The sequence below is a fragment of the Phascolarctos cinereus genome, unplaced genomic scaffold (genome assembly GCF_003287225.1).
Source record: "Phascolarctos cinereus isolate Bilbo 61053 unplaced genomic scaffold, phaCin_HiC Scaffold_726;HRSCAF=1367, whole genome shotgun sequence".
Lineage (NCBI taxonomy): Eukaryota > Metazoa > Chordata > Mammalia > Diprotodontia > Phascolarctidae > Phascolarctos > Phascolarctos cinereus.
The window spans coordinates 270,228,131-270,253,376 of record NW_027556098.1 but is presented as its reverse complement, the minus strand read 5'-3'; the positions used below and the strand labels follow the sequence as shown (position 1 = coordinate 270,253,376).

At 41.3% G+C, this 25,246-nt stretch overlaps 1 protein-coding gene and 1 pseudogene across 1 annotated transcript in view; both read left to right on the top strand.

The window, feature by feature from the left end:
• TMEM45B (transmembrane protein 45B) overlaps positions 1 to 24,073 on the top strand; it is a 37,247-nt gene extending 13,174 nt beyond the window's left edge. The window contains exons 2-6 of the mRNA XM_020963825.2: positions 16,182 to 16,378; positions 19,908 to 20,114; positions 22,147 to 22,331; positions 22,854 to 22,999; positions 23,480 to 24,073. Of these exons, the coding sequence (XP_020819484.1) occupies positions 16,198 to 16,378; positions 19,908 to 20,114; positions 22,147 to 22,331; positions 22,854 to 22,999; positions 23,480 to 23,591 (831 nt within the window). The 5' untranslated portion in view covers positions 16,182 to 16,197 and the 3' untranslated portion in view covers positions 23,592 to 24,073. The remainder of the gene's footprint in view (positions 1 to 16,181; positions 16,379 to 19,907; positions 20,115 to 22,146; positions 22,332 to 22,853; positions 23,000 to 23,479) is intronic.
• Positions 11,894 to 15,249, top strand: LOC144454373 (small ribosomal subunit protein uS19 pseudogene; annotated as a pseudogene).
• Positions 24,074 to 25,246: the final 1,173 nt, after the last annotated feature.

Genomic DNA, 25,246 nt, shown 5'->3' with positions numbered 1-25,246 from the left:
TTTTTCAAATCCTAAAATGCCATATAAATGCAAGCTATTATTAAGAATATTACTATGATTAGTAGTAGTAGTATTAATAGTAAGTAATTAAGTATTATTAAAAGTCAAAACGGAAATAGGAGTTTAATTGATCACTTTCTCTTGGTTATTACCTGCTCCATACAGTGATCCTCTTTCTTTATTATTGTTATTGTCTTAACTATGTCTTTTAAAACTTTGGTTATCCTTCATATTTTGCAGAAATCTCAGCTCATTCTGTTCTTCAGCCTTCCTCAGACTTTTCTTAGAGGTCTATTTTTTTATATTTGTTCTTGGCTGTGTACCACTGCTTCCACCTTCCATTTATGTCATTTTAAAATTTGTACTCATCAGAGTGCTTATCTGCCTGGTGACTCATGAGATGTCTTGAGATTTTCACACTTTTTCAAGAGCTTAGAGACAACTTTATAATGACCTGAGCAATCAAAAATCAGCCTTGTGGCAGCTCATCAGCTGTAGTCGTGTGAGCTCTTTGGCCCAAAAGCATTCTGGTGGGTGGAGTTGGGCATGGAAATGCAGAATGAACTCAACACTAACTTCCTTCTAACCCATACCCATTGACACCTTGGAGTTTCAAAAACAAATCCATTCTCCTGGCGTTTCTGCTCAAACACATGTTAAAACAGCATCTGATTATCTGATCCTTCCTGGGCACTCCCCTTATGTCAGGGTCATGGCAAGTTTTCACAGCAAACTTTGTTCTGGAGTCTTGAGACTTCGATCCCTAAGGCACATAGTGGACACAATGCTTGGTAACTAGGACAAATTGGGTGATAGACCGGGTGAGGGCTTCTGACATTGCAAAACCATACCCCCTTCCCTAGATACAGTCAGGGCCTTATCTTATTCTTCTTTCCACTCTGTCCCTTTCCACTCCAAACCTAACACTTTGACGTAGTAGGCACCAGAATTGTAATATAGCACAGAGGGTCCAGGGCCTTGCCCCAGAATACAAAAACTGAGAATAGTTGAGCTTAGCCTCTAATAAACAAGTTAGTTTAAAAAGGAAGCTATCAGCTTCTTTCTGGCTCCATTCTCACCACTCCTCTCCACCCCACCATCCAATGATTCCTCCCTCAGAAGTATCTTTCAGATGTTTCCATCCATAATTCCAGTGTACCTGAGATTTCTTCCCCATAGATCCTTATGCCCCAACATCTGAGGTCTCTCCTTGACATGTCCCCACCTCCCTTCAAGGGGGAGTCCCTAGGAGGCAGCTCGGTGGCTCAGTAGGTAAAGCTGTAGGCCTAGAATCAAGAAGATCAGAATTCAAATCCACTCTCAGATAATTCTAGTTGTGTGACCCTGGGCTAACCTCTGTTGATCTCAGTTTCCTCAGCTGTAAAATGGAGATAATAATACCACCTACCTCCCACGGTTGTTTTGAATATCAAATAAGATAATATTTATAAGGTGCTTACCACAGTGCCTGGTACATAATTGGCACTTAATATAGACTTGTTTCCTTCCTTTTTCTTAGGGTGTGTTCATTCATAAAATCAGTGTCCCAGGGACTTTCTCAACACCTGTCTCAATGTCTGAGGTCTCTTGAGGACTTGTCCTCACCTTCCCTTAACTGAAGTAAATTGAATTAAGGGTATATCTTATATCTTGAGCCAGAGTCATTGCTCTGATGAAAATTAAATTGATCTAAACATTTTTAATTAAATTGGCCTAGATTTGGCAGGCAAGCAACTGAATTCTTTGGCTCTAGAATACTTCCCCATGTGAAATCACCTATGGGAAGAGGCCTGTGGCCTCCACTGCCTGGTTTTTATCCTGTTGCGTTCCTGAATGATCCCTTCCTCCCCCAAGAGCAATAGTAACAGTCCAATTGTGGTTGGACACAGGGGGACAAGATCCAAGGAGGGAACCAGGCTGGCCCCAGAATCCAGGCCAGTCAATATTTAAGGGCCCACCATGTAGCATCCACTGCTCTAGATTCTGGGAAATGAACACCAAGAGTTCCTACCACAGAGGCATTTACAGTCTGCAGGAGGGGGAGAGTGGGTCCAATCGGGGGAAATAAGGACATGTAAAGATATACAAATAGACTAACCTCAACCTTATGCATCATACAAAGTGAAATGTAAAAGAAAAAAAAAGGCAAAGGGGAGGTCCAGACAAAGTCCTACAGGATATTTGTGGCAGAAGTGATCACTTTCTACCAAAGGGATCAAGAAAGTTTCATGGAGGAGACACCAGAACTGGGCCTTGACAAAACACGACACACAGAAGGGAGGAAGAAGGGCATTCGAGGCATAAGAAAGGTTCTGCCTATGCCAATGCACCGTGCTCAGAGGGAGCGGGACACAATGATGCCATGGCAAAAAGAAAAGTAGCATGAAACAGGGCTACAGATAAGTGAAGGTCAGATTGTAGAAGGCCTAAAATGCTGGAGGGGCATCTAGGTGGTGCAGTGCAGAGAGTGCAGGCCTGCAGTCAGGAGGGCCTGAGATCAAATTTGGCCTCAGACATTTCCTAGCTATGTGGTCCTGGACAAGTCACTTAACCCTGTTTGCCTCAGTTTTTCATCTGTAAAATAAGCTGGAAAAGGAAGTGGCAAATCACTCCAGTATCTTTGCCAAGAATATCTGAAATGGGGTCACAAAGAGCCAGGCATGACTGAAAACTACTAAACAACAATGAAAAAAGGCCAAAATAAGGAGTTCGTGTTTTATGCTGTAAGCTTGGGAGCCCCTGAAAATTTTTGAGCTGGAATCCCTCCAGAGCAGGAGTATCTGGGGTTGAATGAAATTCAGGAATGAAATCAGCCCACAATCGAACCATCCAGCAGGTACAACAGGGAAAATAGAGCACATTGGGCTTTTCCAAAATTCTACTTCACATCCATTTCTAGAGGAGGGAAATATGATGACAGCCCATCTGCAAACAGACTCGAAATCGAAAAACAAGTCAATAAATGGGCTGGCTGAATTCCAAAGGAAATAACATGAAAGACAGGCAAATGTTCTGCTGTAAAGGCTAGAACCAGGAAGTACAAGGTGCCATGATCTGGAAATGAAAAGTGTGCCTTGATCTTAGAACCTTATTTCCCTCTGACCTTCATCCTTCTGAATGGTTTTGAAAAGAAACCCTAACCTAGGCCCATCCCTTCCATTGCACTTCTTTCCCCTCTTCCCCATCCCCATCCCCCATCAGCAATGGAAAAGGCAAATATGGCTAGTTGGAATTACAGTGGAAGATTCTCCAAGGTGGTCCAGACTTCCCCTTATTGGTTCTGTGGTTGAATGTCTACCATGGCCAGTGGTAAGTTAAGGCTTTCCAGATTCAGCCTATATATAGGCTTATAGGATTCTAGATCTAGAACTGGAAAGGACCTCTGAATTCATTTGTCCAGCTCCCTCATTTTACAGACGTGGAAACTTAGGCCTAGATATTTAAGTAACTTACCCAAGGTCACACAGGTAGTAGGCATCAGAAATGAGATCTGAACCTACAGTCTCACTTCAGAACCATCCCAGTTCTCACTTTGGCACGAATGTTATCCAACTGATCTTTCTGTAATTTTTTCATATATCTATTCATGCTCAGCAACCAGAGACCACTGAGCACACATACCCTAGCCTAATTTGCCTGTTGGTTATAATGAGTTTGGGGGTTCAGGGAAAGGAGTGTGTGGGAATCCCTAATTTGCTTCATTTTGTTCATTTTATTTGACTTTGGACTTTGAATTTGATGAGACTAATGCTATGTAGGAGCTGAGCTGAACACGAACCTAATCCCCAGTCCCCTTCCCATAGTTAAGTCGTTTTTAATTGTGTCCAACTCCTCGTGATCCCTTTTGGTATTTTTTAAGCAAAGATACTGTAGTGGTTTGCCATTTCCTTCTCTAGTTCATTTATAGATTGAGGAAACTGAGACAAATAGGGTTAAGTGACTTGCCCAGGATCACACAGCTAGTAAGTGTCTGAGGTTACATTTGAACTCAGGTCTTCCTGACCTTCCTTCCAGGTCCAGCATTCATCCACTGGGCTGTGATTTAACTGCTTTGTATTTATTTGTATTTGTTGTCCTCACAGTTAGAGCTATCAAGTTATCTATATCTATAGCTCTCTCTCTCTCTCTCTCTCTCTCTCTCTCTCTCTCTCTCTCTCTATATATATATATATATATATATATATATATATATATATATATATGTATATATATATATGGCTATATCTCTATATCTATATTTACCTATATAGGTAAATATACTTTAGAGTGCATGCTTGTAAGTAGGAGTTTTTTCATTTCTTGTATGTGTAACCCTAGCACCTAGCACAGTGCTCTTAATAAAAATCCTTGGTGACTGATGAATCAGCATTCGGTTTCTTCCAGCTCTAATCTATGATCCTATTATCTAGCCTGGGGTGGGGAACCGTGGCCTCATGGCTAGATGTGGCCCTCTAGGTCCTCAAGTGCAGCCCTTTGACTGACTCCAAACTTCACAGAACAAATACCCTTAATAAAAGGATTTGTTCTATAAAACTTGGACTCAGTCAAAAGGCCACACCCAAGGACCTAGAAGGCCACATGTAGCCTTGAGGCCACATGTTCCCCACCCCCGATCTAGTCCAACCTGCTAATTCTAGGTGATTTGCTCAAGAGCCACGTCATTTTGTAGTTGAAGGAAGTGAAACTTTTTTTTAAATATAAATTTATTTATTTTTAGTTTTCAACATTCACTTCCACAAATTTTTGAGTTCCAAATTTCTCACCCTCCCCCCACCCCAAGATGGCATGCATTCTGAATACCCCTTCCCCTAGTCTGCCTTCTCTTCTATCTCTCCCCCCTCCCTTCTCTTATCCCCTTCCCCTTCTATTTTCCTGTAGAGCAGGATAGACTTCTATACATCATTTCCTGTATTTCTTATTTCCCAGTTGCATGTGAAAACAAGAAGTGAAACTTAATAAATAATGTATTCAGTCATGAAGGCAAGTGACTCAACTCAGTGACAACACTTTGGTTCAAACACAATTTCATTTATTCCAAATCCAGTGATTTGTCACTGCAGAGAAGGGAGGGATAATCCCTTGGACAACAATGCCTTTCCTCCCATCCATGATACCAACCTAGAACGTTCTGTGCATCACATGCCTTCTCAGTTACCTCCCAGCCATCCATAGGTTGCAGCTATAGTCATTCCTGCTGACTGTGATACCTTAGACTTCAGGTTTCTAGACCTCAGTTTCCTCATCTAGAAAAAGGAAGAACTGGTCTAGATCAGGAGTTATTGACCTCTTTCAGTTAGCCTGGTGAAGCCTATGGACCTCTTCTCAGAATGTCCTAAAATAATTGAAGGAAATGCTTAATTTTGGCTAGAGGTTGATGCAAATATAGATGTAATTTTTTTCCCATCTATGTTCATGGACCCCCAGTTAGAACCCCCAATCTAGATGATATCTAAAGGCCCTTTCAAGTCTAAATTTATGATCCTACAATGATACACACATCCTATGTTTTCTCCTCAGTAACAGGCTCCCTATGCCTTCCATAATGTCAACTACCTAATCCATGTTAATTTATTATAGGAAAAGGCAAAAAAAAAAAATCACCCCTGTTCTAACCAAGGTTCTCCCTCAATCCATTTCCTTGTAACATAAATAAATTTTAGAAATAGGATTCTGAAAACATTTGTTGTGAGACTCAGAAGAATCATTCCACTGTTAAAGTTTCTCAGACTGAGTAGGCTGTAGAGAGAGAGAAATTAATTTTAGGAAGATGGGACTGGGATAGTATGAGAACAGATAGTATGAGGAAGAATCCTATGAGGAAGTCTCCATCTCTGGTACTTCACCATTGTTTGAATCTGTTTCCCTCAGTCTCAGAAAACTTTTATTTGCTTTTAAGTTTTGCCTTCAATTTGGGACCAAACAAACCCTTCTCTAGGCCAATATTGTCCCAGGGTTTAAGTGTTATTCTAAAAGCTGGAGATCATCACATTTCATTGAGAGGCTGCTGTGGGTAGGGCACTGTCAACAACCAGGATGAGAAACATGATTCCAGGCAGCAAATGCCAGTAAGAGAGCTAAGATATGGGATGGGAAGCCTCCAATTTCTCTTCTGAAAGCCCTGACCAAATAGAAGGAGGCTGTGGTTGTGGGTTGAACTCCTGCACTAACAGATCCTTTCCAAAGCATGCTGGATAAATCATCATCCAGGACCCATAGGCTAAGTGTGCAGGAGCCCTGTCCACTGCTGTTTTAAGTACAACCAAATAAATGCAGGGTTGACAACTCAGGAATGGGGCAAAAAAATACTCTTTTCCCTAGGATATAATCCCCAACACCAACATGCATCTCTGGCCATTTATTGAAAATGGACACCTGAGAAACAGCAAGAGTTGCTTTAGGCAAGATTCTTGGGAGATATGAACAACAAAAAATTTATGTAAGCCATTTTTTTAAATATAAATTTATTTATTTTTAGTTTTCAACATTCACTTCCACAAGTTTTTGAGTTCCAATTTTTTGCCCCATCTCACCCCTCCCCCACCCCAAGATGCATGCATTCTGAATACCCTTTCCCCTAGTCTGACTTCTCTTCTATCTCTCCCCCCCTTCTCTTATCCCCTTCCCCTTCTATTTTCCTGTAGAGCAGGATAGACTTCTGTACCCCATTTCCTGTATTTCTTTTTTCCCAATTGCATGTGAAAACATTTTTTTAAACATGTGTTTTTAAAACTTTGAGTTCCAAATTTTCTCCCTTCCTCCCTCCCCGCCCACCCTCATTGAAAAGGCAAGCAACTCAATATAGGTTGTACATGTGCAGTTATGCAAAACACTTCCATAGTATACATGTTGTGAAAAACTAACTCTATTTCCCTTAATCCTATCATGCCCTCCCATTTGTTCTATTCTTTCTTTTGACCCTGTCCCTCCTCAGAAGTATTTACTTCTGATTACCCTTTCCCAATCTGCCCTCCTCTCTATCATCCCCCTGCTCTCTTGTCCCCTTCTCCCCCTATTTTCCTGTAGGGTAAGACAGATTTCCATACCCAATTGAATGTGTATGTTATTCCTCCTTAAGCCAAATCCTATGAGAATAAGATTCCTCATTCCCTCTCACCTTCCCCTGTTTCCCCTCCACTGTAGAGACTTTTCTGTTTTTTTGTGAGATAATTTACCCCATTCTACCTCTCCCTTTTTTCTTCTCCGAGTATCATCCTCACTCATCCCTTAATTTTATTCTCCAAATATGACCCCTTAATCTTCAACTCACCCTGTGCCCTCTATCTATCTATCTATCTATCTATCTATCTATCTATCTATCTATCATACATATAATTTTTTCCTTCAACTACCCTAATACTGACAAAGTCTCATGAGTTATAAATATCATCTTTCCATGCAGGAATGTAAACAGTTCAATCTTAATAAGTCTCTTATGATTTCTCTTTCCTGTTTACCTCTTCATGTTCCACTGGTATTTGAAAGTCAAATTTTCTATTCAGCTCTGGTCTTTTCATCAGGAATGCTTGAAAGTCCTCTATTTCACTGAATGACCGTTTTTCCCCCTGAAGGATTATACTCAGTTTTGCTGGGTAGGTGATTCTTGGTTGTAATCCTATCTCCTTTGCCCTCCAGAATATTATATTCCATGCCCTGTGGTCCTTTAATGTAGAAGCTGCTAAATCTTGTGTTATCCTGATTGTGTTTCCACAGTACTTGAATTGTTTCCTTCTGGCAGCTTGTAATATTTTCTCCTTGACCTGGGAACTCTGGAATTTGGCTACAATATTCCTAGGAGTTTTCCTTTGGGGATCTCTTTCAGGAGGAGATCTGTGGATTCTTTCAATTTCTATTTTGCCCTCTGGTTCTACTATATCAGGGCAGTTTTCCTTGATAATTTCTTGAAAGATGATGTCTAGGCTCTTTTTTTGATCATGGCTTTCAGATAGTCCAATAATTTTTAAATTCTCTCTCCTGGATCTATTTTCCAGGTCAGTTGTTTTTCCAATGAGATATTTCACATTGTTTTCTAATTTTTCATTCTTTTGGATTTGTTTTACAGTGTCTTGATTTCTCATAAAGTCACTAGCTTCCAATTGCTCTATTCTAATTTTTAAGGAAGTATTTTAGTAATCTTTTGGACTTCCTTTTCCATTTGGCCAATTTTTCTTTTTAGGGCATTTTTCTCCTCATTGGCTTTTTGGACCTCTTTTGCCATTTGGGTTAGGCTATTTTTTAAGGTGTTATTTTCTTCAGTATTTTTTTGGGTCTCCTTTAGCAAGCTGTTGACTTGTTTTTCATGATTTTCTTGCATCACTCTCATTTCTCTTCCCAGTTTTTCCTCTACTTCCCTTACTTGCTTCTCAAAATCCCTTTTGAGCTCTTCCAAGGCCTGGGACTGATTCATATTTTTCTTGGAGGCTTTGGATGTAGGAGCTTTGACTTTGTTGTCTTCTTCTGGTTGTATATTTTGATCTTCTTTTTCACCAAAGTAAGATAATATAGTCTGACTCTTTTTGCGCTGCTTGCTCATGATCCCGGCCAATTACTTGAGTTTTAAACTCTTTGTTAAGGTAAGAGTCTGCTTCCAATGTGGAGAATGTACTGTCCCAAGCTTCAGGGGTTTGTATAGCTGTTTTCAGAGATACTTGTAGGGACCTGTAAATTTTCAGTTCTTCCAAGGTGGTATGATAAGGGGCGAGGTGTTTACTCCTTTCCTGGCCTGTGACCACAAGTATTCCTTTCTGTCCTGTAACTGTGAGGAGGGGTTTCTCTCCACAGCCACTACAAGCTCTACCACGCCAGTGCTCCTCCTCACCCCAGCACCGCAGCCCAGAACTGTGACCCAGATCCAAACACGGGCAAAGCAAGAGATTCCTGCCTCAGCACTGGCAAAGAGATCCCTGCAATCCCTCTGATCAGCCACTGGATTCCCCCTCAGTCTATGGGCCAGATGCTTGGGAAGCAGCTCCCCCTCCAGGGCCACGCTCTTGGGGAATGGAGCTGAAACCTCGCCTTCCTCTCTGAGCACCGACAGAAACAGAGTTTTCCCACTGACCTTCTAAGTTGTCTTTGGCATTCGTGGATTGAGAAGTCTGGAAACCTCCACAGTTGCCCATGATTCAGTCCTTTGAGGCCTGCTCCAGGTTCGCTGCAGCCTGCGCACCCACACCGGGCTGCACTGTGCTCCCAGCCCAGCTTGATACACCTTTCTGATCAATCATCCAGGTTGTCTTGGGCTGGAAATTTGTTTCACTCTGTCTTTTTGTGGGTTCTGATGCTTCAGAATTTGTTTAGAGCCATTTTTTATGAGTACTTGGAGGGGTTTGGGGGAGAGCTCAAGCAAGTTACTGTTTTCACTCTGCCATCTTGGCTCCGCCCCCAATGTAAGCCATTTTTGCCTGGTAGTGGAAGAAATCTGTGATCGAATTGTTTCCTGATTAATTACACGGACCAGGACCAAAGCTGAAGCAACCTCACTCTCCTTGCTTCCAAAGTATCTGAAAATGGGATGTAATCCACTGAAAATAGACTAGGTTGAAATAGTCGCGAAGACCTTCCCAGCTTTACTAGAAGCTGTGCTCATACATAAGCACAGAGAAATGTTTAAGCATTTTTGCCAGCAAATCCTAATCATCCCATATGTAGAGGTTATTTAATTTATTTTCATACCACATATTTTTGGTGTATCATGAACACATATACTTTTGATAGCTTATATTTCTTTCCTTGAATCTGCTTCTTTGTATACTTTGACTAGTTATCTATTAGGGAATGGCTCTTGTTCTTATATATTTGTATCAATTTCCTATGTATCTTGAAGATCAGATTTTTATATCATAAATTGGCTACAACAGCTTTTTTTTCCCAGTTCATTTTTTCCCATCTAATTCTAATTGCATTGATTTTACTATCGCAAAAACTTTTGAAATTGTATGTAATCAAATTGTCTATTTTATTGTTTATGGTCATTTCTATTTCTTGTTTAGTTAGGAACTGTCCCCTGTTCTACACTTGAAAAGGTATCACATTTCCTTTACCTATAATGTATTTATGATATGATATTTTATATCAAAGGCATATATATGTATGTGTATATATACATATACATATATATATATATATATATATATATATATATATATATACACACCTTAGGTATTAGACCCTTAGAGATTTTTTCTCAACCGACTATTTCCCTTCTTATCCCATTTGCACTGATTATTTATATAAGTTTTTCAAATTTATATAATTAAAACACATTATCTTTTGTGATCTCCTCCATCCTTGTTTAGTTAAGAGTTATCCTTAGCCATAGTTTTTAAAGATACCTTATCTCATTCTCTTCTATTTGTTTTTAGTAGTGTCACCTGTCAAATTGTCAAGTTATGCATCTATTTTGAATTTATTTTGGTGCATGGTATAGATTTCCACAAGATTAGATTTCCACAAGATACAAAGAGATGAAAGCCAAGCATAAGTTAAAAAAAAAAGATAATTACCAAATCTTGGCATAATCCTGTAAGATCAGTGCCAGGAGTAATAAAGTTTGGAATGAGCTGAGTTTAGGAAGCAAAACTGAGAACAACAACAAAAAAATTTTAACTATATTAGGAAAAAAAACCCCATATATCCTAGAAGAGGTCATGCAACCATACTGACTGGATCCACTACAAATTATCTAATCTCAACTGGGCCTTAACCTTAGCAAGGCAATCTTTTACTCCTCTCTAATTGATTCTCTATCCCAATCCCCATGGTGGTTTCTTTTTTCTCTTCACCACATACCATACCACATACTCCCACACTCTCCTCAGTTGAGGACCTCAAACTCACAGGAAAAAACCAGGCCATTCTCTGTAAGTTCGCTCTTTTTTCCTTCCTTACATCTCCCAACCTCTTGACATCATCTCACATTCTTTTGCCCTTTAGTCTCTGCTGAAGATGTCTTTCCCAACACCAAGGCCAACCCCTCTATGCGTAACTTTGAGCTCATCACCTCCTGTCTCCTCCAGCACTATACAGAAGGAGGAAGTAATTGCCAGGATCAAACCCTGCAAAGCCTGTTATGCCTTTATGTCATCTCAACATCTGCTCCCCTCTAGCCACTACCCTAATGTCAGCTTTCATCACCTCTTCCTGGATTACAGCAATAAACTTCTAATTGGTCTCTCTTCTTCAAGGCCTCCCCCATTCTAATCCATCCTCCACATGACTCCAAAAGTGATTTTCCTAAAACACATATCTGACAATGTCAGCCCTCTATGCAATAAACTCCAATGGCTCTTTATCATCAATGTGATAAAAATAAACTCCTCTATTTGATATTCTAAGTGCTTCACAAACTGATCCCTTGTCCTCAGAGGCTTCTTTCCTAGATTATGTTTGGGAAGGAGGGAGGCTGGAAGCAGAATTGGTGAACTGGAGGATACCACTATTTCTAAGGCTTTGGGGCTTATCTGCTTATTGGTGGCAGATGGGTAGGATAGCAATTGATGTAGGGGGTGGCAAAATGATGGGCTTTTCTGTGGTCTTAAGAGAGCAAAGAAAAGGGCAGGTAAATGGAGTTATGTTAATATAGAAAAATCGGAATAAGGGGGTGAAGCTTGATATTTCTCACATTTGGTATACATGAAAAGAAGGAAGTGATATACATGAAGGAAGGGGGGAGCAGACATCAGATGAACCTCGCTTATCTGAACCGAGCAAAGAAAGGTTAAGCGCGCGTGCGCACGCGCGCGCAGCACACACACACACACACACACACACACACACACACACACACACACACACACACACACACACACACACACGCAGAGTTTTATTCAGAAATGTATCAAACTCAATAGGGAAATAAGCGGGAATGGGGAGGGATGATAATACCGGGGAGTGAAATTCTTACAAACAAAACAAATTTCTGCTCTTAAAAAGGGTATTAACAGGAGTTAAAGAAGAAAAGGAGTTTTTCTTTCTCCTGACAGCAGACAAGGTGGCGGAAGTGGAGCCGAAGAAGAAGCGAACCTTCCGGAAGTTCTCCTGCGGTGGCGTGGACCTGGATCAGCCGCTGGACAGGTCCTAGGAACAGCTCATGCAGGTGTGAGGCGCTGGGCAGCTGCGGCGACTCGGCAGGGGTCTGCGGCGCAAACACCATCCCCTCCTGAAGCGCCCGAAGTGGTAAAGACACACTTTCGGGACGCGATCATCCTGCCAGAGATGGTGGGAAGTAATGTGGGCGTCTGTAACGGCAAGATCTCCAATCAGGCAGAAATGAAGCCCGGGGCGATTGGACACTACCTGGGCGAATTCTCTGTCACCTACAAGCCTGTGAAACACGGCAGGCCGGGTAGTGGAGCCACCCACTCCTCTCCTTTCATCCCTCTCAAGTAACCCGGATCCTAACAATAAAAACAAGAAGCTTCTTTAAAAAAAATGGAGGAATTAAAACAATCTCAAAAGCTAAATGGGCCCCTCAATTGGAGAATGGCTGAACAAATTGTGGTATAAAAGTATAAATTATTATTGTGCTGTAAGAAATTAGGAGAGATGATTTCAGAGAATCCTGGGGAAAAGGAACTGATAAAGAAGAACTCGAACAGAACCACGAAAACAATTTATAAAATGAGAACAAAATAAAAAAAAATAACAGCTCAGAAAGACTTAAGAATTCTGATCAAAGCAATGATCAACCGTATCTCCAAAGGACCTAAGATGAGTCAAGAATAATAGGACTAAAGAATGGCAAACCTTCCAAGTTTCAAAACTTGAGAAGAGAACAGAGGCTAAAAATCACAGGTTAATGAGCTTGACTTGAATTACTGGCAAAATTATAGAACTTGTTGTTAAAGGGATGATTGGTAAATATCTTTAAAAAAAAAAAGGAAATGGTGATCACAAAAAGTCAGTATAGTTTTATCAAGAGTAAGTCATATTAGGGGGCAGCTAGGTGGCAGTGGATAGAGCACCAGCCCTGAAGTCAGGAGGACCTGAGTTCAAATTTGGTCTCAGACCAAACACTTGACACTTACTAGCTGTGTGACCCTGGGCAAGTCAGTTAACCCCAAATGCCTCAAAAAAAAAAAGAGTAAGTCATACTAGACTAACTTTACTTCTTTTTTTGATAGAGTTACCAAACTAGTGATCCAAGAGAATGCCATAGAAATATTTTAACTAGGTTTAACTAGGTTTTAGCATTATCAGTGGACCAAGTGACTTATATTATTCATTTGGGAAAAACTGAGAAGTGTGGACTAGGCAATAGTACACATAATGAGTCATAGAACTGGTTCAATGACCAGACCCAAAGAGTATTCACTAATAATTCAGTGTCAAATTGGAAGGAGGCTTTAGTGGACGCCCCATGGATCTTTGCTTGGCCATATAGGCAGTTTAGCATGTTTATCAATGGCTTGGATAAAGACATAAATGGCATGCTTATCCATCTTTTAGATGGCACAACCCTGAGAGGTGTAGCTAACATACTGGATGATTCACAATCTTGATAGTTGATGCTAAAGTGATTCATAAGAAGAGTTGATAATTGATAATTGAGTTCAATATAAAGTACTGCATTTGGGTTAAACAAAAACCAACTTCACAAAAATAAGATAGGAAAGGCATAATCAATCATAGTAGTTCACCTGAAAAAGATCTGGGGTTTTAGTGGACTGCAAGTTCAGTAGAGGTCAATGATGTAACAATAGCAACTGAAAAAACTATTATGGTCTTAACCTGCATAAAGAGAAGCATGGGGCCTCCTTCCTCAATGTGGGGGAAAGCTCAGCAGCTGGGGCTGGGGCAAGATAAGGACTGAGAGGCCTATGTAAAGGCTGGCACCATGATGAAGAGGTAAGGGTGACAGTGCCCATCAATTCCTTAAAGAACTTCCTGGCTTTGACAGTGTGTGCCTGGTGTCACCCTCTGGACAAAGTGAAGGTAAAGCTACAGACTCAGCTGAAGAGCCAGCCAGGACAACCTCCCCTCTATTGGGGGTCCTTTGGCTGTTTCAGAAAGACACTTGTTAGAGAGGGTGTTCAAGGCCTGTACCAAGGAATGACCACTCCCATTGTTGGTATCACCCCCATGTTTGCTTTGAGCTTCTTTGGCTTTGGATTGGGGTGGGGGGGAACTACAACAGAAGAACCAAGTGATAAATTGAATTATCCCTAGCTGTTTGCAGCTGGGATGTTATCTGGTGTGTTCACAATAGGAATTATGACTCTTGGAGAAAGAATCAAGTGTCTATTACAGATTCAACCTTCTTTAGGAGAAACACGATACACTGATGCTTTGAGCTATGCCCCCCCCCGAAAAAATCTGTATCGGGCATTTGAAAAGGAACTATGCTTATCTTCATTTGATCCAGCAATAACACTATTAGGTCTGTATCCCAAAGAGATCATTAAAAAGGGGAAAAGACCCACATGTCCAAAAATATTTATAGCAGTTCTTTTTGTGGTGGCAAAGAATTGGAAACTGAGGGGATGCCCATCAATTGGGGAATGTCTGAACAAGTTGTGGTATATGAGTGTAATGGAATACTATTGTTCTATAAGAAATGATGAACAGGCTGACTTCAGAAAAACCTGGAAAGACTTATATGGTCTGATGCTGAGTGAAGTGAGCAGAACCAAGAGGACTTTGTATACAATAGCAGTCACGTTATGCAATGACTAAGAATGTTAAACTGAACCCTTCTCAGCATTACGAGGATCTAAGACATCTCCAGAGGCCTCGGGATGGAAAATGCTGTCCACATCCAAAGAAAGAGCTATGGAAGTCGAATCGCTCTCACTTATTTTTACCTTCAGTTGAGTTTTGTTTCATCTTTCTGATAGTTCCTCCTATTGGTTTTAATGAGCAATTGGACTTCAGAAAAACCTGGAAAGATTTATATGAACTGATGCTGAGTGAAGTGAGCAGAACCAGAGAACATTGTACACAGTAACAGCAACATTATGCGATGACCAGCTTTGATAGACTTAGCCCTTCTCAGCAATGCAATGATCTAAGATAATTTCTCCAAGGGACTCATGATGGAAAATGCTATCCACATCCAGAGAAAGAACTGTGGAGTCTGAATGCAGATTGAAGCATACTATGTTCTCTTTTCTTGTTTGTTTTGTTTTTTCTTTCTTGTAGTTTTTTCCCTTTTGTTCTGATTCTTCTTTCACAACATAACTAATGTGGAAGTATGTTTAAATATAATTGTACATGTATAATCTATATCAGATTGCATGCTGCCTTGGAGAGGGGGCAGGGGAGGGGGGGAGAAAAAAATCTGGAACTCAAAATCTTGTAAAAGTGAATGTTGAAAACTATCTTTGCATGTAATTGGGGAAAAAAATAAAATACTATTAAGTTTAAAAAAAAAGGTTTCCTCTGGAGGTAGTGGGTTTCCTCTGATCTTTATGGAAAGGCTGTGTGGCCACCTGCCAGGTCCTGTGCAGTAGGGGATTCTTGCTTAGGTACATGCTGGCCTGAATGGCTTCTTAGGTCCTTTCAGACTCTGAGCTTCTGTGATGTTGTGGCTGTTTGTAATATTCTAGTTTTATCATCAAAGGCCCAGCCTTCCTGAAAGTAGTTATGTAACTGTTTCCTCTCTTTTTTCTGGCAGTTCTATTTCTAAGTACGCTCCTCTTGCCTTTTGTGTGGTTGTTGCACATAATCACAATGTTTACTATTATGAGATCAACTGGGATTGGGTGGAAAGAGCTGCTGGAAGTGTTGGGTAAAACTCTATATGGTGGCAGGTTCAGGCCTGAGGTCTCCAGAGCCTGTGATATAGTTATATACCTGAGCCTGCTCACCTTCACCTCACTGTAACCCAGTTCTCCTATACCTGGTACTCATCCCCCACCCCTAAGGTTAAAAACATTTTTAAAGGCTTCCAATTAAAGATTCATAAGAAATATTTCCCAATTTTTAAAGGCCTAGTGCCCAGTGCTATATTTCCTTGTTCTTTAAAAAAACATTTATCAAATGTCCTTTACCGAAGACTCATGACTGTACCAAACTGGCCAAATCCTTAGAATGACTCTATTTAGCAGATTTGGGTTGATTAGTCTTAACTGGGCTTGACTTTGGACCCATTCATCTCTGTGTTCATTACTCTCTACTTACCATCAAAATGAGTCTCAAATTTGTCCCTCATTCAGTTATCTAACAACTTCCTCTTCCTCTTTTAGGTCCCTTGACACCACAATGGCAAACTTCAAGGGCCATGCCCTCCCAGGGAGTTTCTTCTTGATCGTTGGGATCTGGTGGTCATTGAAATACTCACTCAGATACACAAGTCAGAAAGGAAAAAGCAGAAAGCTGAACTACTACTATCAAAAGATTGAGATCATCGATGGAGGAGTCAGAGTCTTCTTTGCTATAGTTGGTAAGCAGAGGCAGAGTACTTAGCGCCTGGGATTTCCCTGCCATATCCATGACCTTCTGTTGATACACACACACACACACACACACACACACACACACACACACACACACACTCCCTGCCTCTTAACTCCACCAAGAGGCTAGAAAGTCAATGTCCTCCCATTAAAAGAAACACCGAAAATAGAAACTGCCAGTCATTCGGTGGTATATTCCCAACATCTAGCACGGTGCCCAGCACGTATCAGGTGCTTAATAAAGGCTTGTGATATTGAATTTAATTCAGCTCCTAATACAAGTCTTCTCATGTTGGAAGGACCTGTCAGGGATTATACTTTGTTCTTCAAAGCATCTGGCATAAGTGGACTCCTGTAATTATTATAATTATAATATATATATATATATATATATATAATGTAGGACATAATACAATGAGAGGCAATGTGACATAGGATAGAAGACCAGAACTGTAGACAGGATATTTAAAGTTCAAGTCTCATTTCTGACTCATACTAGCTGAGTGACCTGTACAAGGCTCTTAACCTATCAGTGACCCAGGAAACTGTCTTAGGGCTGTAAGTTACAGATAAGATGCTGACCTGCACTAGTCAAAGGAATCTCCACAATTAATTAATCAAGTATTTATTAAGTATCCAGAATAGGAAGCAATATGAGACAGTGGAAAGAGTACTAGATTTGGAGTCAACGAACCTGGCTTCAAATCCCACCTCAGCCACTTGCTACTACCCGTATGCCCTTGCAAAATTTACTTAACCTTCCTCAGCTTCAGTTTCCTTATCTATAAAATGAGGGAGATGTACTCTGAGGCCCCTATCTCATTCTAGATCTGTGACATAGCAGGTGTCCCAAAAGTCTTAGTGCACTTTTAAGCTTTAAATTAAGACTTTTGGGACACCCTGTATATACCATTCTATAAATTTATCAAACATTGTGCTAGGATCTAAGGATACAATAAGAACTCCCCACACTGCTGAGACTACAGAAATTACTGACGATCTCCTGTGGATGAAATGAATGAAGTCATTACAATGAAATGAAATCTTAAACTTATAAATCATTCAGCCAATAAACATTTATGAAATATCTCCTAATGTATAAGAGACTTTGCTGAGCACTTAGGAATACAAAACAAAAATGAAACTCCCTGCCCTCAAAGAGCTTATGTCCTATGAGGACACTGCCTCAGTATACTAAGCTGCTAGGACAAACCAAAGAAAAAGAACATAGTCTCTGCCCTAAGGGAGTTTAGGGTCTGCAAGATTTTATTATTGGACTTAAGAACTCTTACCAAGCAATAAATACAGGATTGTAATTATTCAAAGTGAGTCAGTGACTGCTGAGGAGATTCTAAATGAAGGAGTAATTAGGGTCAGTTTTAGACTAATTGACCTTTTTCTTTCATTTATTTCTCATAATATGCACTAGAAAAGATTTGGACCTTGAGTAGCTAACAACCATATCATTAAGCACTTCCCACATCCCAGGTGAGAGAGGCAGGAGGGCCAGTGGGGTAGTGAGCAGACAATCAATAGAAGGATTCTATGGGAGCTATTAAAGAACTGTTTGTGAACAGTTTCCCTTTCCCAAGGACACCAGACTGGTTCAAGTGTTGTTCCTCTCCTCCATCGTCTGAGGAAGACCTGCAATGGCAACAACTGAATCCAGTACGACAAAGCATTTGTTAACCATCTACTGCTCTGTGCTATATGCTGGAGACAGCAAGTCAGAATGAAAAGCCATGCCTGCACTCAAGAGGCTTACATTCTATTTGGGGGATACAACACACGGATAAGTAAATAATAATAACTGGAAGAAAAGGGAGAAAGCTCTAATAACCATAGATGGTGAGATGGTCCATGAGCTGAACCTTAAAAGAAGCTAGTGATTCTGAAAGGTGGAGGTGAGAAGGGGGCACATTCATGATGTGGGGGAACAGCCTGGCCTGGAGGAGGGAGTTTCCATAGTGAGTTCATGAAAGGGATTAATGGGCAAGTCTGGAAAGGGAGGCTGGAGCCAGTCTGTGAAGGGCTTTAAATTCAAAGCTAACAAGTTTGTATTTTCTTCCTAGAGGAAGTATAGGGCAGACATTGAGGTTACTGATGAGGGGAATGACATGGTCAGATTTATGCTTAGGAAGATAATGTTTGCAGTCTTTTGGTAGAAGAGTTAAAGAAGAGAGAGCCTGGAAGCCAAACGTCCATCTGGCAAGCTGCTACCATTATCCAAAGGAGGGGTGAGAAGGACCTGAATAAGGCATGAATGGGAGAAAGGGGACAAATGTGAGAAGTGTTGCAAAAGTAGAAACAAGTCTTGACAACTGCTAGACACTGGGAATACAAGCTTCAAACAAGGAGCAATTCTTGCCTTCAAGGAACATATACTGTAATAGGAGGAAAGGAAGAATATGACACATTCGTATGTAATTCTAACATAGTACAGAATAGAATCAATGCAAAAAGGAGAGATTCAAATAAAGAACAATGAGCAATTTGAAAAGGAAGAGCTCCCTTCTAGATGAGGGGAGACTTCATGAAAGGGCTATGATATCTGAGTTGAACCTTCAAAAAAGGGAAGGATTTGGAGGCAGAAATGGGGGAGTGTATTCCAAGTACTGGAGACAGCATAAGCAGAATGACTGAAACAAGAGAGGAAAGGACAAGAATAGGAGATGATCAGTAATTTACTTTAGCTGGACAGTAGGGAACATTGGGGGAAACAGTGTGAGATAATGCTTATAAAGGTAAGCTGGATTCATTCAAGTTGTTCAAGAGGATCATGGAAGCCAAATTATGAATTTATATTTAATTTGGTGTACAAAAAGGGAGAGAATGTTTTTTGAGCAGAGGTATAATAGTAGTTCAATGGAAAGGTTACTCAAATAACTTAAAGGCTAGATTAGAAAGGAGATAGACTGGATATAGGAAAAACCATTAGGCATCTATTGTTATAGTCAGTTTTGAGGTGTTCCCTCAGAGCATCCCTGATAGGGTGGTATTGAGGGGTCAAGCAAAGTGCCTCTCCATGGCTTGTTTCTAGTTGGTGTCCTCTACCACTTGTCACTTTTGACCTGTAAGTACTCTGGAGAGGGAAACTGAGGCAGGGACCATGACAAACCTTTGGTCATGCTGAGTCTGGCTTATATAAGTCTGACTGATCCCATACACCAGCCATGCAGGCCACAAAACATCCTCCTTAGCTGTCTGGAGTAATTCATGTTATTCAGTAATTCATGTAAGTCTGCTGTTAGGCAGATCTCGTTCATTTGTTTGTTCCTTCCTTCCTTCCTTCATTATTGAATAAATATTTGTTGGGCTTCAGCTCGATGCTGCTCCCTGAGAAGAGCACAAATTTCAGGATGCCCACACAGAAGACCAAGCATAAATGTTCCGTTTCTCTCTAGAGTAGGCATCGGCTGCTCCTCAGACAACAGCACGTTAACCCACCGCCTTCTCCCCATCCCCCAGCTACAGGGTCATCCTCTATCCTTTATTCGCTTCTTTGTCTCCTACCAGGGATCCTTGCAGAGCAGTTTGTACCAGATGGACCTCACCTGCACCTGTACACTGACCATGATTGGGTAAAACTGATGAACTGGCAGCACAGCACCATGTATCTGTTCTATGGGCTCTCTGGCCTCATGGACATGCTCACTGTTCTCTTCCCTGTTATCCCTCTGGGGCTGGACCGGCTTCTGATGTCGTTGGCTGCGGTCACTGAAGGCAAGTAGGAGGAGGGAGAAGGGAAAGAACAAGAGATACTTATCCAAGTGGGTCTCCAAAGGGACCACGTGGCTCACTCACAAAATTGTTGTTGTTGTTCCATTGTGTCACCCATATTCAACTCTTTGTGACCTCATTTGGGGTTTTCTTGGTCGAGATATGGAAGTGGTTTTCCATTTTCTTCCCCAGCTCATTTTATAGATGAGGAAACTGAGGTAAACAGGGTTAAGTGACTTTCCCAGGGTCACACAGCTAGTAAGTGTCTGAGGCCAGAATTGAACTCAGGAAGATGAGTCTTCTCTATCCATTGTGCTCCCTAGCTGCCCCACCTACAAAATACTTGACTAGAAAATCCCATTTCCAGGACCCACAAAGGGCTTAAACAAGTAGGATGAGCTTCATAACACAGACTAGAAAAAGATCATTTCTGGGGACTTGGGCCACTGATCCTTTCCTCCCATCCTACCCCAATTTTTAAAGAAAAAAACAATAAGTTCAGATCACTTCAAAGGTCACTGAACAAAGCTGATTACTCACTGGGAAAGAACGAATCTATCTACAATTCTCCTTTGCAAAGGAAGATGTCTTCTTGGGGGCATCCTACAGGCATGTTCTTTAGGGATGAGACCATTTCTTTTAATGTTTTTGAAGGGGATATTGAACAACCAGGTTCTCTTATGACCTTTCAAACCCTACTCCTCTTGCTTTTGGCCAAAGCAGAGGCAAAGACATGTCTTTTTGGTCAGGCAAAAGAAGCCTTGAGTTCTTGACCTCATTCTAAAATTAGACAGATGTGGCTCTGTCAGAAGTCCTTGAACATCCAACTGCTAGCATAGGAAGAAGACCTCTCTTACACAAGACAAAATTAGCTAAAGGAGCCAGAAGTATTCTGTACCTGCATCAGACCTCTGGGCCAAATCACTCCTCCCTAGACTGCTGGAGGATCTGAGTACCTGATTTTAAGTTATGCGGTTGTCCATGAGTCTGTTCACAACATGAATGTACTGGGCAGAGTAGCAGTGTGTGCAGAACCCTTTGTGAAGCCTTGTGGTGTCGTGTTCGAATCTTAACAGAAGGGTAAACTGAAACAAATCTCTGAGCAAGATAACATTTATTAACAGGGACATGCTGCCATTTTATATAATGGGGTCAATGGATTGCCTCCATTTATACCAAAGACCCTAAGCAAAAGGACAGTTCCTCTTACATAGGTTTTGGGGAGCACAGAACAAAAGAACAGAACAGGGTAGATGACATCATGGGATTGGGGACAATATGATTGATTACAGAGCTGAGGCACAGGGAACAACGTGATTGGTTAGAAGTTTGATAGTAGGGCTAGCAACAACCCCCACTTCTTCTCTCATGAGACTAAAAAGTGAGTCTAGGTATAGAGACAGCAGGCTAGACATTTGGTAGCAAACCAGACATCCTTGAAGGATTGCTTAGTGGTGTTAAAGCTATTAGACTTCCTTTGTGTTCACACACATTCCCCACATCAGTTAAGTTCCTTGAGGCAGGAGAGCTATATTTTTAAACTTACAGGCCAGCTGAATTCTGAAGTTCAGAGACAAAGAACCATGACTTAAACAGTTACAGGACAAAACAACTACTTGTAAATAGGATCAATAACAAAATGATATAGGATCAATTCAGTCTTCTCAGTGGTCAGGTTCAAAGAGAGAGAAGAAATGGCCCTTGCCTTTGGGGAGTTTAATAGGTAATCTATTGGGAGAACACAGCATATGGAATGACCTAATTACACCTACAAAGCCATAAACAAGCAAAATGCTCACTAAAATGGTTCAAGGAAGTGCTAAAGGGCCCCACAAGTAAAGGAAGCATAACTAGAATGGAGGGTTGAATTAACTGGGGAAGGCCAGGCTCAGGATGGTGTCAGGAGAGGAGGAAGAGTGGGTGCCTGAAGAAAAGCAGAGTGAGAAGGGCATCCTAGTATTGGGACGCAGCGCAAGTGAAGGCTTGAATGAAGAAACAACTAACTCATTAGTGGTTGTGATTTGATTCGTGTCAGGCATTCTCTTCTATTATCATGTCCATGGTCGGCCACCACTGGACCAGCACATCCACCTTCTCCTGTTATATACGTTGGGGGCAGGAGCCATTTCCACCTTCATTGAAGTTTTCATCAGAGACAATATTGTCCTAGAGCTCTTCCGAGTCAGCGTCATTATTGCCCACGGCACCTGGTTCTGGCAGGTAAGTCCACAGGAGAATGCTTCTCAGCTTGTGGCAGGACAACAGAGTGGTGGGTAAGAAAGTCAAGGACAGGCATTGTAGGGGAAGGCTAAGGGAGTCATGGCAACTGGAATCTCAGACCTATCAGCAAATGTTCAGCAGTACCAGTAAACTGGAGACTACCCCTACCCCTGGGTCCCTGTACCACCTGAATCTTACTCAGGTACTACTTACTCGGGTACTACTATACTGCCATGCAAGAGCCTAGGCAAGCCACATAGCTGCCCAATCATATGTTTACCTTGCCCATGAAGACTATAATTAGGGACATATTGGTCTTTTCTGTTTGCTGCAAATAAATTATTATTCAGCCCAAGGAAGTGACCCTGGAATTTCCTTTTAAATAAGTCTTAGTTAAAGCCAGTTTTAGAATAAAGAAGTGATTGGTCTTTGAAGAATGGCCCTTGTATGCCAGGGGCAAAGACCCAAGAGGTTCCTGAGGGTGAGCTGGTAATGAGGGCTTTCTCCTTGTGATTTTCCCAGATTGGCTTTGTGCTGTATCCACCTTCTGGGGGTCCTGTGTGGGACCAAACATCTCACGATAACATCATGTTTATCACCATGTGTTTCTGCTGGCACTACGTGGCTGCTGTGATCATTGTAGCCATCAACTTCTCTCTGGTTTGTGGGTATGTATGAGAGGAAAAATGCTGAACCCTACTACCAGCTGCCTCCCAAGCCCTTTTTTACAGGCCTAACCCCTTACCCTAGCCTTGTCATTCAGACATACAAGTCTATCAGATGGAAATATGTGTGTTTCTTATGCCCTTGCCCTTATCATAATCACCCTTATGTTTAGGGTTTTTATCTGTCTTCTCATCTTCCCAGTGGAACAGATATACCCAAGATGCTGCTCTAGACCCAGAGTCCCAAGAAAGACAGGTGGAAAGGAGTGACTGTGGGCATCCTATTTCTTTTTGCTTCCCTACCTAATTTCCTCAAGCCCTCTTAACAAATGAGATATTTGTAAAGTGCTTAGCACAGTGCCTGGCACATAGTAGGTGCTTAACAAATGCTTATTCCTTCCCCTCCCCCCTTTCCCTATGGTGTGGGAGCTAGAGTTCATTTTTCTGGTGGATTTAATATTTCTCATGAATCCTCTCTTGTAGTGTAGTAAATCGGGTGAAGAGATTCAGAGGTGGAGAAAGCATTGGGATCCAAAAGCTGACATCAGGTTCCAACCCTCAGGAAGCACTTCTGAATGACACAGATGAAGACTGAGGATCAAGCATTGAGGGGAGCCACCATGAGCTCAAGCCACTGGGGCGGATACTTTCCTTCCCTCCACATATCCCCTCCTCCGCCATGCAATAACTGTGCTGCTCTCAGGAAACCGACAGCCCTCACAGTGGCCCTTCTTCACCGTTGCACTCTGCAAAGTCAGGGAGTCCAAAAGGAAAACACTGGCTCTTGAAAGTCGGAGGCTGACATCATTCTTGCCTTCTTAAAATGCACTGACACTTGTTTGTGGTCTGAGACACAGTCCAGAAGCGATTAACCCCTTCCACTACATCTAATCCCTCTGCCTCACTTAGTCATTGGGATTGGGACTACTTTGTCTAGTAGAACAATAGGAATTGTATTCCAACTCAGGGATAGAAAGTTTGGCTGCCTAATGTGTATTCTTATTCCCAATGACCCAGGACTAGATTAGGGTCCTTCTATATGTCTCAATGAGTTCATTTTTTAAAAATTACAATCCAGGTCTCTGTTGGTGTGGCATCATTTGTATTCAAAGGTTAGAGAAATTATTTCTACAAAGAGCAAACCTATGCAGTCTGGGAAGAGAAACTATTGTGTTTGGGCACTGAAAGGTCCATTGGAGATCAACTGTGCCAGGCATTATGCTAAATGCTGGGGAGACAAAAATTAAAAAAAACCCAGTCCTTGACCTCAAGGAGCTCACAGTCTCATGGGGAAAACAACAATAAATATGTACCAACAAGCTATATATAAGATAAATAGAAAATAATTAAAAGAGGGAAGGTGAGAGAATTAAAAGGGGTTAGAAAAGGCTTCCTATAGAATATGGGATTTAAACTGAGACTTGAAGGATACCAGGGAAGCCAGGAGGTAATAGCAATAAGGAAGGAGAACATTCCAGGCATAGGGGACAGCCACAGAAAATGCCCTAGAGATGGCTATTGCTAGAGATGAATTGACTTGTTCATGGAACAGCAAAGAAGCTAGTGTTACTGGTCAAAGAATATCCACCTGTCAGGTAGTAATTAGAAAAGTAGGTGGGAACTAGGTTATGAAGGGCTTTGAACACCAAAGGATTTTGTATTTGATCCCAGAGGTGATAGGGAGCCACTGGAAGCCTGCACTTTAGTGAAATCACTTTGATGGCTAAATGGAGGATGGATCAGAGTAGGGAGAGACTTGAGGCAGGAAGACAATAGTTCAAGCATGAGTTAATTATGGCCTACTCAGTGTGGTAGCATTATCAGAAGAGAGAAGAAGCCATATTCAAGAGATGTTGCAAAGGTGAAATCCATAGACCTTGGAAACAGATTGTACATAGGGGTAGGTAGGGTGAAAGAGTGTAAGGATTTGAGAATAACACTAAGTTGTGCATCTAAAGGACTAAGAAGATGGTGGTTCCCTCAACAGTAACAGGGAAGTTTAGTTTAGGGGCAAGAGGGTTTAGGAGGAAAGATGAGGTTAATTTTGAACATGTTGAGTTTGAGATGCATATTGGACATCCAGTTCAAGATGTCTAAAAGGCAGCCAGAGATGCAAGATTGTCGATCAGCAGAGAGGATAGGGCTGGATAAGTAGATTTGAAAATCATCAGCATAAAGATAATAATTAAACCCCTGGGAACTGATGAGATCACCAGTGAAATAGTATAAAGGGAGAAAACCTAAGGTTCC